The sequence below is a fragment of the Vicia villosa genome, unplaced genomic scaffold (assembly GCF_029867415.1).
Source record: "Vicia villosa cultivar HV-30 ecotype Madison, WI unplaced genomic scaffold, Vvil1.0 ctg.004769F_1_1, whole genome shotgun sequence".
Taxonomy (NCBI): Eukaryota; Viridiplantae; Streptophyta; class Magnoliopsida; order Fabales; family Fabaceae; genus Vicia; species Vicia villosa.
The window spans coordinates 43,243-60,973 of record NW_026706511.1 but is presented as its reverse complement, the minus strand read 5'-3'; the positions used below and the strand labels follow the sequence as shown (position 1 = coordinate 60,973).

Genomic DNA, 17,731 nt, shown 5'->3' with positions numbered 1-17,731 from the left:
AGCATGTCGATCCTCGACCTTGCTAAGACACATCATAATGTAGTACAATTCTGCCTCATATGTGTATAATCAGTATGATTCCTTATGTCTTATTTATGGTATTGAGCCTGATCAACTTGATTCCATGCGTAGGACAGACAGGGAGATGGCTGAGCAACGCAGAGGTCCCGGAAGGCCCAGAACTAGGCATGTGGAGCCCGAGCAAGAAGCTGGAGGTGCAGGCGTGCCTTGGCAACAGATGATGCAGCAGATGATGCAGCAGAACCAGATGATGGCTCAAATGATGCAAGGTATGCAGGGACAACAACCTCCTACTCAAGTTCCCGTTCCTTAAGCTGCAGCTGGACCAGATTTTCGTGCCTTCTTCAGGATGTATCCTCCAGAGTTTGTTGGTGGACTTGACTCACTCTTGGCTCATGATTGGTTAGCTGGTATGGAGAGGGTGTTTCAAGCTATTCAGTGTACTGAAGAAGAGAAGGTTATCTTTGCTACTCAGAAGATGAAGGGACCAGCTCTTAGGTGGTGGAACACTGCATCTACTTATTTCACCACACAAGAGATTCCTAAGGATTGGCAACACTTCAAAGTGGCATTCTTGGAGAAGTATTTCCCTAATAGTGTGAGGACTCAGAAGGAGCGAGAATTCCAGAACTTCAAGCAAGGTGACATGTCTGTTTCAGAATATGCAGAGAAGTTCGAGGACTTGGCAGACTACTCCAGACAAGCTGTTTATGCTCCAGATGAACTATGGAAGATTGATCAGTTTATGATGGGTTTGAGGGCCGACATTGCTCATAGTGTTTCCCAAAGAGAGTTCACTACCTATGCTAAATGTTTGAGGCAATGCTATGTTGCTGAAAACAGTTTGAAGAGGGTTCAAGAAGAGAGGAACCAGAACAGGACTAACTTTAGGGAGCAAGGGAGATCTACTCAAAACTTGAGGCCCCGTAATCCTCCACCAAAGATGAAGCAAAGCCACGGTGACCGTTTCCCCCGACCACCCTTTTGTGATAAGTGTAGGAGGAAGCACACTGGAAATTGTGAGGTTTATCCTGTTAGATGTTTTGAGTGTGGCGAGCAAGGTCACGTGATGAGGAATTGTCCGAAGAAGAGAGCTCCAGAAAAGACTGCAGGTCGTGTTTACACTTTGGATTCGAGGAAGGCCAAGGGAAACAACAATCTCATTGCGGGTACGTGTTATGTTAACAATCAACCTTTATGTGTTTTAGTTGATTGTGGAGCCACTCATTCTTTTGTCTCTACCGAGTGTGTTTACCGACTTGGTTTGGAAGCTACTCCATTACCCAATCCTATGATTATTTCTTCGGCAACGGATGATACTGTGGAAGCTCGACTAATTTGCAAAGATTGTTCAGTCTCTTTTAATGGTCGTGACTTCCCGATTGATCTAATTTGCTTACCCCTCAAGAAGCTTGATGTTATTCTAGGGATGGATTGGTTGTCTCTTAACTCGGTGTACATTGGTTGCAAAGAGAAGGCCATATTCATTCCTGCTGAAGAGACTTCTTCCGATGATGCAATTACCAAGTTGATAGAAGGTACAATCAGCACGGTTAATTATCTCTTTTCTCAAGAAAGATCCTTTCTTTTAGTTCTTTCCAAGGAGCCTTCTGTGAGAATTGAATTGTCGGAGATTCCGGTGGTGTGCGAATTTCCTGATGTATTTCCTGAGGATATCACTTCTCTTCCTCCGGAAAGGGAAGCGGAATTCTCAATTGATCTTGTTCCTGGAACAGCCCCTGACTCCATCTAGGATGTCTCCTATTGAACTCAGAGAGCTGAAGCGTCAATTGGAAGAGCTTCTTGCTAAGCATTTCATCCGACCCAGTGTTTCTCCATGGGGAGCTCCTGTTCTTTTGGTGAAGAAGAAAGACGGAAGTATGCGCCTGTGCATCGATTACCGTCAACTGAACAAAGTTACCATAAAGATCAAATATCCTTTACCACGGATTGATGACCTCCTAGATCAGTTGAAAGGAGCCAGTGTGTTCTCGAAGATTGATCTTAGGTCAGGATACCATCAAATCCGAGTGAAGAGCTCAGATGTACCAAAGACTGCATTCAGGACCCGATATGGTCACTACGAGTTTTTAGTTATGCCTTTTGGTGTGACTAATGCTCCGGCAGTTTTCATGGATTACATGAATCGAATCTTTCAACCATATCTGGACCAGTTTGTAGTGATCTTCATTGATGATATTCTTGTGTATTCTCGTACTCCCGAAGATCATGAAGAACACCTGCGGATTGTGTTATCTACCCTGCGAGAGAAACAATTGTATGCCAAGTTCAGTAAGTGTGAATTTTGGCTATCCGAAGTAAGTTTTCTCGGTCACGTCATCTCTGGGGGAGGCGTGGCAGTGGATCCTTCTAAAGTAGAAGCAGTGGTGAATTGGAATCGGCCAAAGAGTGTGACTGAAGTCAAAAGCTTCTTAGGTTTGGCAGGTTATTACCGGAGATTTATCATGGGGTTTGCTAAGTTAGCCTTACCATTGACAAAGCTTACGCGAAAGGAGGTTGCTTTTGAATGGGACTCCGAGTGTGAGCAGAGTTTCCAGAAACTTAAGAAGAAATTGACTACTGCACCCGTGTTAGTAATTCCGGATCCAAAACGATCCTATGAGGTGTTCTGCGATGCTTCTAAGAAAGGTTTAGGCGGAGTATTGATGCAAGATGGCCAAGTGGTGGCTTATGCCTCTCGGCAGTTGAGATCTCATGAAGAGAATTACCCGACCCATGATCTTGAGCTTGCTGCAATAGTTTTTGCACTCAAGGTGTGGCGACATTACCTATATGGCGTTCACTTTGAAATGTTCAGTGATCATAAAAGCTTGAGATATCTTTTCGACCAGAAGGAGTTGAATATGCGACAAAGGAGATGGATGGAGTACCTCAAAGATTATGACTTTGAATTGAAGTATCATCCAGGAAAGGCTAACAAAGTGGCAGATGCGTTAAGTAGGAAGGAATTTCGAGTTGCGGAGTTGATGATGTTAGAACATGACTTATTGGAAAGGTTTCGAAATCTTAACCTTCAGTTTGAATGGACACCCAATGGTGTGTTGATCAGTAATTTGAGCATTCAGAATGAGCTACGAGAAAGAATTCGGATATTCCAAGGGTATGATGAGCAATTGCAAGCGAGCGAAGGCATGCCTGATTTTGTGAGAGCACCTGATGGAGTAATCTTGTTTAAGCAACGGATGTGTGTACCAAATGATTCTGAGTTGAAGCGTTTGATTCTAGATGAAGCACACAAGAGTAGATTTTCTATTCATCCTGGATCGACCAAAATGTATCAAGACTTGAGGAAAGATTTTTGGTGGCCAGGGATGAAGAAGGAGATTGCAGAGTATGTAGCACAATGTCCCATTTGTCAACAGGTTAAGATTGAACACCAGAGGCCAGGAGGAATGTTGCAACCACTGGAGGTACCAACGTGGAAATGGGATTCTATCTCTATGGATTTCATTGTGGGATTACCTCGTACTCGAGGCGGACATGATTCTATATGGGTAATAGTGGACAGGTTGACTAAGTCTGCTCACTTTTTACCTGTAAAGACCACTCACAAGGTGATTCGTCTCGCAAGGCTTTTCATAGCAGAGATTGTACGGTTGCATGGCGTGCCGTCCAGTATAGTGTCTGATCGTGATCCAAAATTCACTTCGAGATTTTGGAAGATGTTTCATAAGGAATTGGGGACTAGATTGGATATGAGTACGTCTAACCATCCTCAATCCGATGGGCAAACGGAGAGGACGATCCAGACGATAGAGGATATGTTGAGAGCTTGCATTCTAGAAGAAGGTGGGAGTTGGAAGGATCATTTGCCGTTGATAGAGTTCGCATATAATAACAGTTACCATGCTAGTTTGGGTATGGCTCCCTATGAAGCTCTATACGGGAGAAAATGTCGATCACCTTTGTGCTGGGCCGAAGTAGGGGAGAAGAGTATTCTTGGACCGGAGATTATACAAGAAACCACCGAGAAAATTAAGATGATCCGAGATAATCTCAAGAAAGCCCAAGACCGACAAAAGAACTATGCGGACAAGCGAAGGAGACCCTTAGAATTTGAGGTTGGTGACCATGTGTATTTGAAGGTCACTCCAAGATTGAGATTGGGAGGACCGTTCAAAACGCGTAAACTCAGTCCGAGGTATGTGGGACCATATCAGATTATGAGCCGGGTAGGTAAAGTGGCTTATCAATTGGCATTACCACCTTCACTATCTGGGCTGCATGACGTATTCCACGTATCTCAACTCCAGAAGTTTGTGCCCGATACTTTCCATCCTATCCTTCTGGATTCTGTCGGTGTAGAACCAGATCTTTCCTATGATCCTCAACCTTACCGTATCCTGGAGCGTGCAAGCAAATCCCTAAGAAGTAAGGAGATACCTATCGTGAAGGTGATGTGGGATGAGACGCGTACTGAGGAAGCTACGTGGGAGCTTGAGTCAGAGATGCGAGAATCCTATCCTCACTTGTTTTGGTAAGCTTTCTTTGAATTCGAGGACGAATTCTATTTAAGGGGGGGGGGGGAGAATGTAATACCCGACATTTTATTTATTCGATCTTTATGTTTACTAATAAAATTGGTATAGAATAAGATGGATAAATATGATGTATATTCTACTAATTGGTCTTTAGTGCTAACTAAACCTATTAGTGGCAATAGGAAGGGTATAATGGTATTTTCGCCCTTAAGTAGAATAGAGTCATGTTTGGATCCCTCATTCCTTTCTTGATCAAAAAAACAGAATTTGTGAGGGAGAGAAAGAGGAGAAGAAGCGTGGAAAGAGAGGAAGAAGAGAAGAGTTTCAAAACTTGGTCCAATTGTTCAACCTTGCATGCATCAGATTCTGTCCAACCTTTGCTCCTGTCATCATCTCCATCTTGCTACATCATCATCATCATCTGATTTCATCTCTAAGGTGAGTCCTTAGATAGAAACCATGGGCTTTGCATGTTGGGGTTCTATTTGGGGGTTTAGGGATTGTGTGATAATTAATGAATCAATGAAGCTAATTATGTTGTATTGCCTTAAATCCTTGTTGGTTGATGATTCTGAATAAAATGCATGTTTTAAATTCGTGGGAATCTGGTTAGTAATGCAGGGGATGACTTTGGAAGCACTTTTGGACTGTCATAGAATCCTTAAAAACGCAGAAAAATGGTTCTGGTTCAGTGTAACCGGTTACGGGTTTTGGTGTAACCGGTTACGCTGTTGAAAAACTGAGAATCTGGGCATTTGGCGTATCCGTAACCGGTTACGGGTTCTGGTGTAACCGGTTACACTGGGCGCAGAAGGAAAAATTAAGCAGATTGGGAAATTCATATCTCCCGTTTCGTACGTCTGTTTGACGCGTACCATGTACCGTTAGAAAGCTAATTGAGTGTACTATCTAGGAAAATTAGCTTTGGTGTTTAAATAATATTTTTCGGCATATCTGACATACCTTCAGTTAAAGTGCGACACTGATATTATGTAATTATGTAAAGTTAGACTGAATTAGCTCACTATTTCTAACTGCTATGTTATGCTGGAATAAGAATACTATATTATGATGAAATATGATCATTCTATTAATGCCCATTATTTCGGTTAAATAATCGGGTTTATCTGTTTGCGTGCTTTAGCGTTTGTTTATGTGTGTGTGTGTGTGCTGAATCGAAGTAGACCAGGTACTAAGTTACAATTCGGACCATGGGTCCTTGAGTTGTCCGTGGGACTACCCTGATCATGGATCCCAGAGGCACATACCTGAACTACCGTTGCAGTGTGCTTGTGAGGGTCTGGAGGCATTTTACTCACTTGCTGTATACACACTCGCGTGCTCGGTATGATGGCGTTATGCGACTAAGTAAGCCTACGCATAACAGGTAAACCATCTCTAATGATGCCATGTAGGCTACATCGTTAGGTTCCTACCCGGATGGGCTCATGCGTCGAGACGGCGTGTTGCACTTGCTGTTAACACCACGTGCGTACAGATGGTTAATGGGACGGTGTCGCCTCTTAGGCAAGGTCACCTCGCAGCCGTGTAGGCTTGTGCGAGCCCGTTTAACCATTCTTGCAGGGTGCTTGTGCAAGTCTCTTGACAAATAGGCATGGGTGAACCCACCGAGGGTGTGTTAGTAACTTAGTCTAGTGGTATTAACGTACTTCTAGATTCCCCGTTATGGAGGCGGGTTTTGCATGCTTGTTGCTATAAGATGTATAATTGTTTGAGGCAAGTCCAATGGTGGACGAGTCACTTGTTGCTCCGTACTTATACCGGAAGTGAGTATAACCCCGAATCAATGGTGGATTTGGTTTTGATTGCATGTTCCCTTTAGATCCGAGTGGACTAATAGGATAGGCGGACTCACTGAGATTTAGTAATCTCATCCCATTCCAATTATTTATTTTCAGGTGGTTCGAGGCAAGATCGCGGTAAGGGAAAGATGGATTAGATCTCTTGGCGATGCTTGGATATTTCTTTTAGTTCTTATCGTGCTTGCTAGTTCATGTATTTTGGACATGTACTTATATGATGTACTTGTATTTTGGCCATGATACATTCGAGTTTTGTATTCATGTACTTCTATTTTCTGCTGCAAACATTATGTAACTGTTGTCTTATGAACCATATTTAATACTTTATGCATATTATTCTAGACAAATATGTGTGGGGTGTTACACAGATGCATGGTACATGGCATGATGGTGGAGCGCGTAGCACAAGATCCCAGAATTAAAAAAAAATCGCACGCGTGTTCTGGCCAATCAGATGGCGCCACGCCTTCATCTTCTACCTCCAGACTCTACCTTTAACAACGTTTTCTTCCAAAAGGCGTTGTAATAAGTGAGCTTCATCCTTGCAAAATAGCGAATAGGGGTAAACCTATATAAAAATGTTTCGCGACCTGTTCATTCTACTAGCCCTGATTCACTGAGTTCAAATATGCATCTTGTTTCTTCTATTTTTGCCTAAATCGTGAATCCCTAATTTTGAACTCAAGAACCCTAAAATGGTGATTCCTCGAATAGGTGTCCAAACACCAATTAAGTTTCCAGAAACGATCAGAACATGAAAACAAACTCAAATATATGATTACATCGTGTTAAATATGCATGAATATTCCTATTTTTGTGAATTTCAGTTTGAACAAACCGTGGGTTATAGAGCTCGATTTAGTGAGTTTCAAAGCTTGAAATTGATCTGGACAGATTCAGTGATGTTCAGGGATTGTGTTTGAGTGTTTAGTTTGGATTGAATTGAACTGAAACTTAAAATTCGAATTTCAAATTTCTTACAATATTTCAAGCATGATACAAGTGTGTTACAAGCATGGATTTTGTTCTAAAATCGTGTGTGTGTGTGTTACTGAAGTGTTCTACTTCATTTATAAGCAATGAATGTGCTGCAAACTTAAGCTAAGAAGCATTGATGATCTTTGAACTTTTGCATTTTTAAATAATAAAAACTTTGAATTCTTGGCCATGGCTTTGAATTTCTTCAACCCTCTTGCTCTAGGCCTGCCATGTACTTCTATGCTGCAGAGCTGAATCAATTTTGATGGCTTTAGCTTAAGAACAAAGCATAACATCATTATCTTGCACCATTTCTTTTTTAATTTAACTTTATATGTAATAAAATTAAACTAAAAAAGAAATAAAAATGTTACGGGCCTTAGGTTGGTCGTGGGAGGCCCTTAGCATCATTATAATCATGTTTGGATCATGAAAACTTGGCCTCTTTTGGAAAAAAAACATTTTTGATCAATGTTGGTTTCATGCCTTTTCCCAGAAAATAGCCAACTTCAACAAGGCATAAATCCCTCAATTTTGATCATATGAAGGAGTTCTTGTACTTTTTAGAAACCTCAAGATGTCCTCTACAAGCTACTTTGGAAACTTTTTTTCATTTGGAGAAGTTATCATGATGTTATGGCCTTTGACAAAAAACCACTTTTTGTTGACTTTGAAAATGACCTGTAATGTCTGAGCTCATATTTTTCAAATGGTGAATCCAATGACCATGGGATCAATTGCATTTGAAATATAATTGAATTTCCTTCAAAACAAGCTTTGGTTGGAATTTTTTGAATGAACGAGGAGAGAGTTATGGCCGGTCAAAGTTCAGTTGACTTTTTAGGAGAAAACCCTAATTTTGAAACTTAGGGTTTTGTTGATTTTTGATCTTTTCTTGATGAATTATGATCAACCATTGATCAAATGATGAATCTTTTGACAAAATATGGATGTTGACAAAAAAATTCATTTTTGACTGTCTGTTGAGTTTTCGGTCAAATTGGTCGTCTGCTGACTGTTTGAGCTGCTGACTGTGCGTCTGAGCGAATTGAAGTTTGAAAATTTGTATGGTGGTACTTTGAGACATATGGAGGTCCATGAAATCCATTTGAGGTCTCAAAAAACCCGTTCTCATGAAAAAAACAAAAACCCTAGTTAGGGACTGTTTGTGTAGGAGACAGTTAAGCGTACCATATTTTTGTGCAGTGCTGAGTCTCTGCTGATCATGTGATATTCAGAAGACTTCTAGAACAAAAATCTTGGAATTTTTAAATGCAAAAGATTGACTTGATTGATGGTACAAAACACGGAGAATCATGCTGTCAGCGGGTTTGACTGTCAACTGGCTGTCCGGGCATTAACGTAACTGTTAAAGTGAAAACTCAACAGTTAAAGTTAATTTTTTATTTTTGTTTTTTTATTGTGTTAATGGTGAAAATTTATTTACATGAGTTGTTAGAAAAACACAAACATAATAAATAAATAAAATATACTGTACGCGAACGAAATTACCGATAATAACCTTGAAAAATATTTAATGCACAGAAAAATAAATATTTAACTGGCAGAAAACACACATAATACTATTTTGATAATTTAAACGATAGTACGACAGATAGTACGACATTTAATATTGACAGTACAAATATTACATAATATAATGAACAGTACGACAAATATAATGAACAGTACATTATTTGAAAGCGAAAGATACGACAAACTTTAAAAATGACGATTAAAAACCCATGCTATAAATAACAACATATAGATGATCGAGAGTGTAAGCAACCCAGGTCCGCATTTTTCAGGACTATGCAGACAGAAAAAGGACATGATCACCACCAAAACAGTGATGACCATAAGAAAACATGTATCCATCCACTTTGCCATTTTTGCCGGGGAAGAAGAGAAAATAATTATGAGGTAGCAGTTTGAGAAATGAGTTGAAATTTGATGTGAGAATTTATGAAAAAAAATGAGAGGTATTTATAGAGTGAAAAGAAGGATAGTGACGTTAGGGAATGAAGTGATTCCGTACAAAAAAGGAAAATTTGAGTGGTAGTAGGATTTGAAAGAAAGTGTATGGTAGGGTTTGAAAAGAGAGATGTATAGAATAAAGTTAGGATTTGATTTGAAAGAAAGAGATTTGAAAAGAAAAGAAGAGATTTTGAAAATAATAGAAGAGATTTTGAAAATAATAATATAGTACAAAAATTAGTGGGAAACAAACACTAATAATAATTTACTTGTTACCAGTACAGTTTGAATCCATGGACTCTGTGCCTGCAAAATTTAATTCTGTACCAATTGCGTCAGTACTATTTATCTGCAAATAAATCTCAAATAAATAGCGTGTGTGAAGTGATAAACAGTATTTGGCGTTTGTGTAAGAATAAATTCAACAGCGAACCAAAATATCGTATAAGAAAAATTCTAAAAACTGAGTATTCATAAAATCACGATATTTATGAAATAAAATCCAAGATTATAAGAAACTCCCAATTTTTAGACAGAAGTCTGTTGCCTTCTTTCTGAAAAAGATGTGGGCAAATTTTGGGGTATAACAGGCACTCACGAGCACACTGCAACGGTAGCTCAGGTGCGCGACCTTTGATCACATCATCGGACTATCCTACGGACTCCATGGTCTGGGAAAATACCTTGACTTCATAGTAAGAGGTATATCCCAATCTAGCCATCGGCCACTTCGATTCAAGCATACATACACTCAACAAGCATAGGGTCATAAGACAAACCAATCCGAATGTTTAACCAAAAAATTTGGATATCAACATTTTTCACACATTGTCTCATCATAGTATCCATATTTAATCTCAAATGAATAGACAAGAATTGTTGAATAACATATTTAACATTATGTATATCATTCAACATAAGTAATCGAACGAAAATAATGGTATTGCGTGTCATAAAATACCACATATTAAATGTACATAGGTGTACTAATGGTTAAGGAGGAGCTTGGTTACAATTAGGAACCAAAACTGCTCTCAGGGGAAAGAAAAATAAAATTCTGCTCAGCACTGGCCGCTTAGCGGGCTGCTAGCGCGCTTTCCAGTGCCGAACCTCAACTGCTCCTCCGCTTAGCGGCCTCACGTCCGCTTAGCGGACTCGTGATAATTATTTTTCCACAAGCAACATCCTCCGCTAAGCGGCCTGGGTCCGCTCAGCGGGATTGCGAATTTCTGGAAAAATGCTCAGCATCCGCTCAGCAGCCTTAGCCCGCTCAGCGGACCATAGCAGATGCAGAAAAACGCAGAACTCACCAGTTCTGCCCTGGGGTACCTTAACCCCTTAAATTCACCTGCATGCACGAAATAGGGGTATATACGGCCAGAATACAACATAGGCAAACACATTTTAACACTACAACATGTTATTAGCAAGGATTTCATGCATTCTTTCTCAAATCCCTAAACGCCAAAAATCTCCCAATGGATCGAACCCCATTTTCTATCTAGGGACTCACCTTAGGTTGAAGAAGGGCTGCGAAATCAAGGATTAAAGATGGATTGAGCTTGATCAAGGTGCATGTAATGGTTGATTTGGTTGGTCCCTTCCTTCTCCTTATACGCTTCTTTCTTTCTCTCCCTCTCCAAGAATGTGTTTTGGGACAAGTGAGAGACCAAACAAGCTTTAAGACTTATGGTGAGGGAAATGTCACAATTGCCCTTCAACTAAGTCATAATAGCCATTTCGCCCTTAGTTCTATCTCAACTAATGTCATTACTATTTATTCTAAAAAGAATTAAATAGGATATTACATAAGAACACAATATTAAACCAAAAAGGAAGATGAAGAACATATCAAGAATGATCGGAGAACGATAATTATGGTGAACCAAAAGAAACAAAGAATCAAGAATCTTATTCTTGATGAATGAGGAAATGGAAGAAAATGAATGAAACTTAGAGATTTCTAACTGATACCATATTATGAATTGAGAATAATTAGAGTAATTGCATCTAGTTTCATTAACTTCAAAGATGAATTATACCTTGCTACTTATACAACAAGTAGAGTCTACAATTGCTATCATACATTACCATACATAGTATCATTATTTCTTAACTAATTCCAACTATATAACTAACAATTAGTTAGGTAGTAAGCTTTTCATGCATTGTATCTTTCATGTTGCTTGTACTCAAAGGGATCTTATGTTGTAACAGTTTACCTCAAACTGCTTAGTTGTTGACAATCCTTGTAGTTTGGTTGCTACTATTTGTAGTTTTTACGTATGTATGTTTATATGTATGATTTATAATATCCTTTTTCTTATAGAGACTAACAGCATGTGAGAATTATATGATTTTTTTTTGGTGATCCATGTTTATAATTTATTAAAAACTTATGTTTTGTACTGATTATTACACATTCACAGTTTTATAGATGAATACTTCCAAAAGAATTGGACAAAAGCATGTTAGATTGTCAGGAAGTTGTATGAAAATGAAAATTAAGAGTCCTTTACTTTTTTATTTTAAATGCTTACCTTGCATTTATACCTTAGTATGAATATGAAAATGAAAATTAAGAGTCCTTTACTTTTTTATTTTAAATGCTTACCTTGCATTTATACCTTAGTATGAATATAGAGTGAAAAAGAAATTATGGATGAAATACACAAACAATATAATAAAATTGATATTTATAGTCTATATACCTCTTCTATTTTGCCTTTACAAAATGATCAAATGGTCAATCAATGAATTAATCTAAAATTGATGTCAGCGGGTAGTTAATTAGGTACACTCTTAATTCAAAGTATAGACTAGCATAAGGGCTTGAATCAATGAATTTCTATTATGAAATATGTAGTTTTTTTGGAACTTATATACTCTTTTGTTTGGAACATCAATCTTATGTAATATTAAGCTTATGTAATCTTTTGTTTAGAATATAAACTTATGTAATCTTTTGTCTGGAACATCACACTTATAAATTATTGTTACTATTTACTCTTTTGTTATCAATGTTATGTGGTTTACAAGTTGTGTCAAACTGTGTCAACTATACTGAGTTATGTTTAGGTTAACCCTAATGCACTTGTATTGCAAATTTATTCATATTGTCAACTATCATGAGTATGTTTGTCCATGTGACCAATGTTAATTTTCTAACTGTTATGAGTTGTATGTACTCTCATAAGTTATGCTTGCATTGCAAATTATGCCAAACAAGTTTTGTGTACCAATGTTATGTTGCTAACCATCATGAGTTTTGTGTACTGTTACTGTTGTATTGCAAACTAAGCCAAATCAATTTTGTGTATAAATTTTATGTTTCAAACAAGTATTGTCACCAATGTTATGTTGCATACTGCTTAACCGTCAAATTATGGAATGTGGTTAGCCAATTGTGTGATTTTCAATTAATGGACGGTGTGCCAAATCAGGCCCAATAAAAATAAAGCCAAAAAAGTTCAACATCTTTCATTACCAATTCCAATACACATTTCAAAATTCATTTCAACACCATACATTAGAGTTCAATACATTTCATAAATAAGACCAAAATAAAACATCCATTACATTTCATACCAAATAAATATTAACCATAACATAAATTGCAAAACACAATATTTTCAGATTTCCATAAAATTTCTCGGCTTTCAGTTTGTTCTTCAAAATATTATTCTTTTTCCTTGAATCTTCATACAATTCCTTCATATATCCCTTAGAGGACATAACTTCCTGCAGCTCTGAGTTCATCATGCTACCAGCTTCATTTCCAAATATCGCTCCAAAGTCTTTATTTCAAATGAATAAATCATACGTATCAGCATTGTCCAAAAGGGACATTTCCAAAACAATCTTCCTTTATTAGGTCCCTTGTTACATTGGTACGAAACCATATGAACCCGACAACGACATAACTTTTCAAATCGCGATTTTACAAAAGAAAAAGAAAAAGAAATTGCAACACATTTGCTTGGCTTTGTCTTCAAAGAATTAGGGTTGAGGAATATGAAGCAAAGAAGAGACAATGATATTGAGAAAGGCGAAAAAAACAAACGTGTTTGGGGAAGATGATTGAAAGTATAGAAGACAAATAGGATTAGGGTTAACGAATATAACTTAAGGTTGAGATTCAAAATTACATAGTAAAAATAATTGCACTGTCAAATAAATACATGTGTATCACCATTAAATATGAGAAAAAATAAATTAAAAAATTAATATTTGTATTCCACTTGTCTTGCCATGTCATCCTCTGTTAGAGACATTAAATGTCAGAGACCAATTGCATGGATGAAAATTTTTAGAGGGATCATTCTTTAAAAGAAAATTTTAGAGGGACTAAAATTGAAAATGGCTATATTTATGAAGACCAAAAACATATTTAACCATACTTTTTAATTTGGTTAGAATAAGGAGTCTGTATATGATCAACAAAAAAGTGACATTGAATTACTACCTCTGTCCCAAAATAAGTGTCTTTCTAGCCCAAAAAAATTGTATCAAAATAATAATCTTTTTACTTTTTTAATGCAATATTAATTAACTTTTACCAACTTTAACCCTAATAATTATTGTCTACACTCTTTTTAAGTTATGACAATATACAATAACCAATAGTAATTAAGGGTAATTTTGTAAAAATATTACCTTTATTGACTCAATCATTACTTTTCTTAATCTGTGTGTAACAACCTTAAAATACTTTTATTTTGAGATGAATGGAGTATATATTAATAGATATTAAACATGGGAATAAGAAAAAACTACAAAAAAATTATTATAAAGATCTATAATGACAAATATTTATTTAGGGCATGTTTGGATTGGCTTCTACAAGCTCCAAAAACACTTCTACTCCAATTCTAATAGAAGCTACAATTCATAGCTTTTGAGTTTACTAGAATCAATTCTACATTTATTATATATTATTTATTACAGCACTTTTAAATTTTCCTTCTTTACCCTCTTTAATTTTCATCATTTACTTCTTTTCTTTTTGATTTGTTTTAGAATTTATTACCATTTTGATAATTATATAATTCAAAATCAACTTTGTTAAAATTATTTAATTGATGACAATCACTTCTATATCATTGTATCCAAACATAAATCAATTATTCTAAACTCAATTATGTTGAAATTAATTTTACGAAACTCAATTCTTTCAGAATCAATTTTGTCCATAGTTAATTCTAACTCAATTTTACATCTGTTACTATAGCATATAGTGATGAAAAAATCAGCAAGTACAACGAATTATATGGCACAGAAAAAGTATAGTAGGTATAGGTATTTTGCGCTATACCTACGGTCTTTTTTGCTTTCACTAAAAGTTGAATTTCTTGTAGTGGATGACATCTTATGGCAATGGTGTTCTCAAATTTCACAACGATTTTTTGCGTTGCTGTAAGGCGAAAATATTGTAGCGTAAATTAATTAAATTAAAAAAATCATAATATAATAAAAATCAATATATATTCAGTTGTTTTAAATTATCAGCTAACATTTTTTTAAAAAAGATTTGTGGATTAACTAAACTATGTTGCTACAAATGAAGCTAATGTAAAATTTTACTATAGTTATAAATTGTTTAATTGTCGTATATATTCATTCAATATCTTACAACATAAGAGGTCTAACTTAGGAAAGTGATATAGAAGTTAAAGGAGTGGAGAAATTAATGCGTTAGATTAGTAAATAATTTTTTCAAGAGTGAAGGGACATGACATAGTTATTAAACTTAAAATTTAGTATGTTTAATCTATATATATATATATATATATATATATATATATATATAATAATAATAATAAAGCAAGATGAGTATTTTGGCAAGTTTGTCATTTGTCATCTTATTAACATGCTTACTAATTTAAAAACAGCTATTAATAGTAATATTTCTATAAATATTTTTTATTATTTAATTTATTAATTTCTAAATATTCTATTTTTTTATTTTGTTAATTATTAAGTAGAATAACTAATAGTGTAATTAGTAACTTGGGAATTGCAATCACAAAATCCGTTCAATTTTCTTCATTAAAATTTTTTTGTTCATTAGATTATTAGATATCCAAACAAAAATTAAAAGAAAACGTGTTTTTATGAATTGGGATTAAAACGAACAACACGGTGGCGCTTCAAAGTTCTAACCTTTGATTTCTAATTTCTCTTCTCCTAATCCCTAATTATCTCATCATCAATGTTATTTCTCTTCTCGCAATTTAATTTCTCTTCTCCCAATCCCTTATCATCTCATCATCAATGTTATTTCATTTCCCAATTCATATACTACAATTTAATCGTCACTCCTATTTTCCAGGTAATTTATTTCAAATTCGGTTGGTTGCTTTTACCTATATAAATATGATCATTTTCATGGATTCTCAAATTGTCCAGGTTTTCGGTTTTTGATTTTTGAATTTACCTATTGTTCTTGGTTGTTCTTTAGTTGTTAGGGCTTTTATTTCGAAATCTATTTGTTTATTTTTATAAATTGAAACTGTTTTTGTTATGTTTTTTAAGGTTTAAGTATTTAGTCCTAAAATTAAGTAGGTTATAGGTAAAGATCAATCTAATCAAATCCTCGATGTTGTTTCTCTCTATCTCAAAACTCATTCTAATGGTGAATTCTTTTTTAACTTTCTTGGGCTATTTGCTTATTATAATTATGGTTCATCTTATTACCTTAAGTTACAATCATGTGTTCCCTTTACTCCTGTTACTGGTCCAAGGATTTTGCTTCATGATACTTCTGTTAAAGATCATGTTTTTTGTTTTATTCTATCTGCAATCAAGGATCTCAGTGTCATGTTTCAACTTTCATTGTTTCAAGTCAGTTTCCCTTCTCAAAATGATTGGCACAAGTTCATTCAAAAAAGGTTTTCATCACAATTTTGTTTACTTTGGTAACTTCATGCTGCCATTTTTTATGAATTCTTGATCGACTTGAAGCATAATAAAAGAAAAAAAGATACGTCAAGAGCGCGAGAAGGTTAATAAAATTCATTCATATTACCATTTATTAATATGTACATATAGGTTTTTCATTTGGCAATATGGTGACTTACAACCAGTGGCATAATCATAATGTAATGCCAAAATGATTCTTTTTTTCGGTGCTATGAATTTGGTGACCTGATAATTTTAGACTCACAAATCAAATGATATTTGCAGGTTGCAGCTCAGAACTTTGTTATGAAACGACTCTGGGGTTATGTAATTAAGGTAAGTGAGGATTATGTGTACATATAATAAAGATTATATATGTAGTGTGTGCTTTATGCAATTTGATATTTGACTATATAAGTTGAACTTTTATATCGATAAGACATTAGTAAGCTTATGTTAAATTGACTAAGGCTATGTTGTCTTCTTGTAGTCTTATTATATGATGGAAATTTTGGATGAAATCTTAGTTCTATATTTTTCTATGCTGCATAAGAGAAGAAGATTTTTCAAAGGGTTGGATCTATCAAAATTACATGGCCTTTTTTCCTATGTCAAGAATTTCCTCATGTATTGATTGCATATTTGTCATCATTAAAAGTTAGTTATAGCCAAGCTAAATGTAAGTTGCAGCTTATAATCTCCAATTTTCGCCTATGTGCAGAGTAGATGCTGGGTTTGAAAAGGTGCAAATGGAGACTAAACGTCTAAACCTCAAACTTCTTGGAAAGAAAAACCATATGTTCTGGACTGACCAAACAACGAAGAACTTGGTCCAATTTTATGTTTGACCATTAAATTAAGTTAAAATCGTGTATTTTTTAATTTATTTTCAATCGATCCCAATATGAGAATGTTTGTTATTCAAAAAATCTAAATGTGTTTGGGGCAAATATTTATTAGGTTAGATATTTGACAGATTTATCATTTTGTTCTTTTGTAAATGCATTATCATTACAAATTTTTTAGGTAGTTGTTCACCCAATTCTAAACTTTGTTTGTTGTCTTTCTATTATTTTATCTATGAAGTTCAATGCACATTACTCCTTTAGCCGCTAATATGAGTTTTTAATATACACATGAATATTTTATTTTTTATTTTATTTTTGCTATGAAATTTTGATTATTTATACTCTATGCAATTTTTTTTTCTTTTTTATTTATGATGAATATTCCTATTTTATTTTTCATAAATATTGATTATAAAATTATTTTTAATTTGTTTTATAAAGAACACGACCAACAAAAAAATTTTAATATCAAAATTTTTAAATTATTTTATTATGTAATTTTCTATTTATTTTTTAAATAATTGCATTGCTTAATTTATTTTAATTTATTATTGATTAATATTATTATGATAACAATTTAATTTTATTATTATTTTTAAATCATGATATATTAACTAACATCATTTTAAAACTTTTCCGCACTCTCTCCATTTCCTTCTCTCATTATTAATCACAACTAAAT

At 35.2% G+C, this 17,731-nt stretch overlaps 1 protein-coding gene and 1 long non-coding RNA gene across 2 annotated transcripts; both read left to right on the top strand.

The window, feature by feature from the left end:
* Positions 1–370: 370 nt before the first annotated feature.
* LOC131642303 (uncharacterized) lies at positions 371–1,774 on the top strand. Its single transcript, XM_058912579.1, has 3 exons — positions 371–762; positions 865–1,190; positions 1,614–1,774. The coding sequence occupies exons 1-3, from the start codon at positions 371–373 to the stop codon at positions 1,772–1,774; spliced, it is 879 nt and encodes a 292-aa protein (XP_058768562.1).
* A 13,728-nt stretch (positions 1,775–15,502) lies between these two features.
* Positions 15,503–17,067, top strand: LOC131642302 (uncharacterized). The gene is made up of 3 exons (XR_009295836.1): positions 15,503–15,632; positions 16,487–16,537; positions 16,923–17,067. It is a non-coding gene; the product is annotated as an uncharacterized LOC131642302 (long non-coding RNA).
* Positions 17,068–17,731: the final 664 nt, after the last annotated feature.

Coding starts and splice junctions, on each gene's coding strand:
- LOC131642303 (XM_058912579.1), top strand. CDS start 371: ATGTATCCTCCAGAGTTTGTTGGTGGACTTGACTCACTCTTGGCTCAT. Junction 763..864: donor GAACTATGGAAGATTGATCA/GTTTATGATGGG, acceptor TGCTGAAAACAG/TTTGAAGAGGGTTCAAGAAG. Junction 1,191..1,613: donor AAACAACAATCTCATTGCGG/GTACGTGTTATG, acceptor CCTTTCTTTTAG/TTCTTTCCAAGGAGCCTTCT.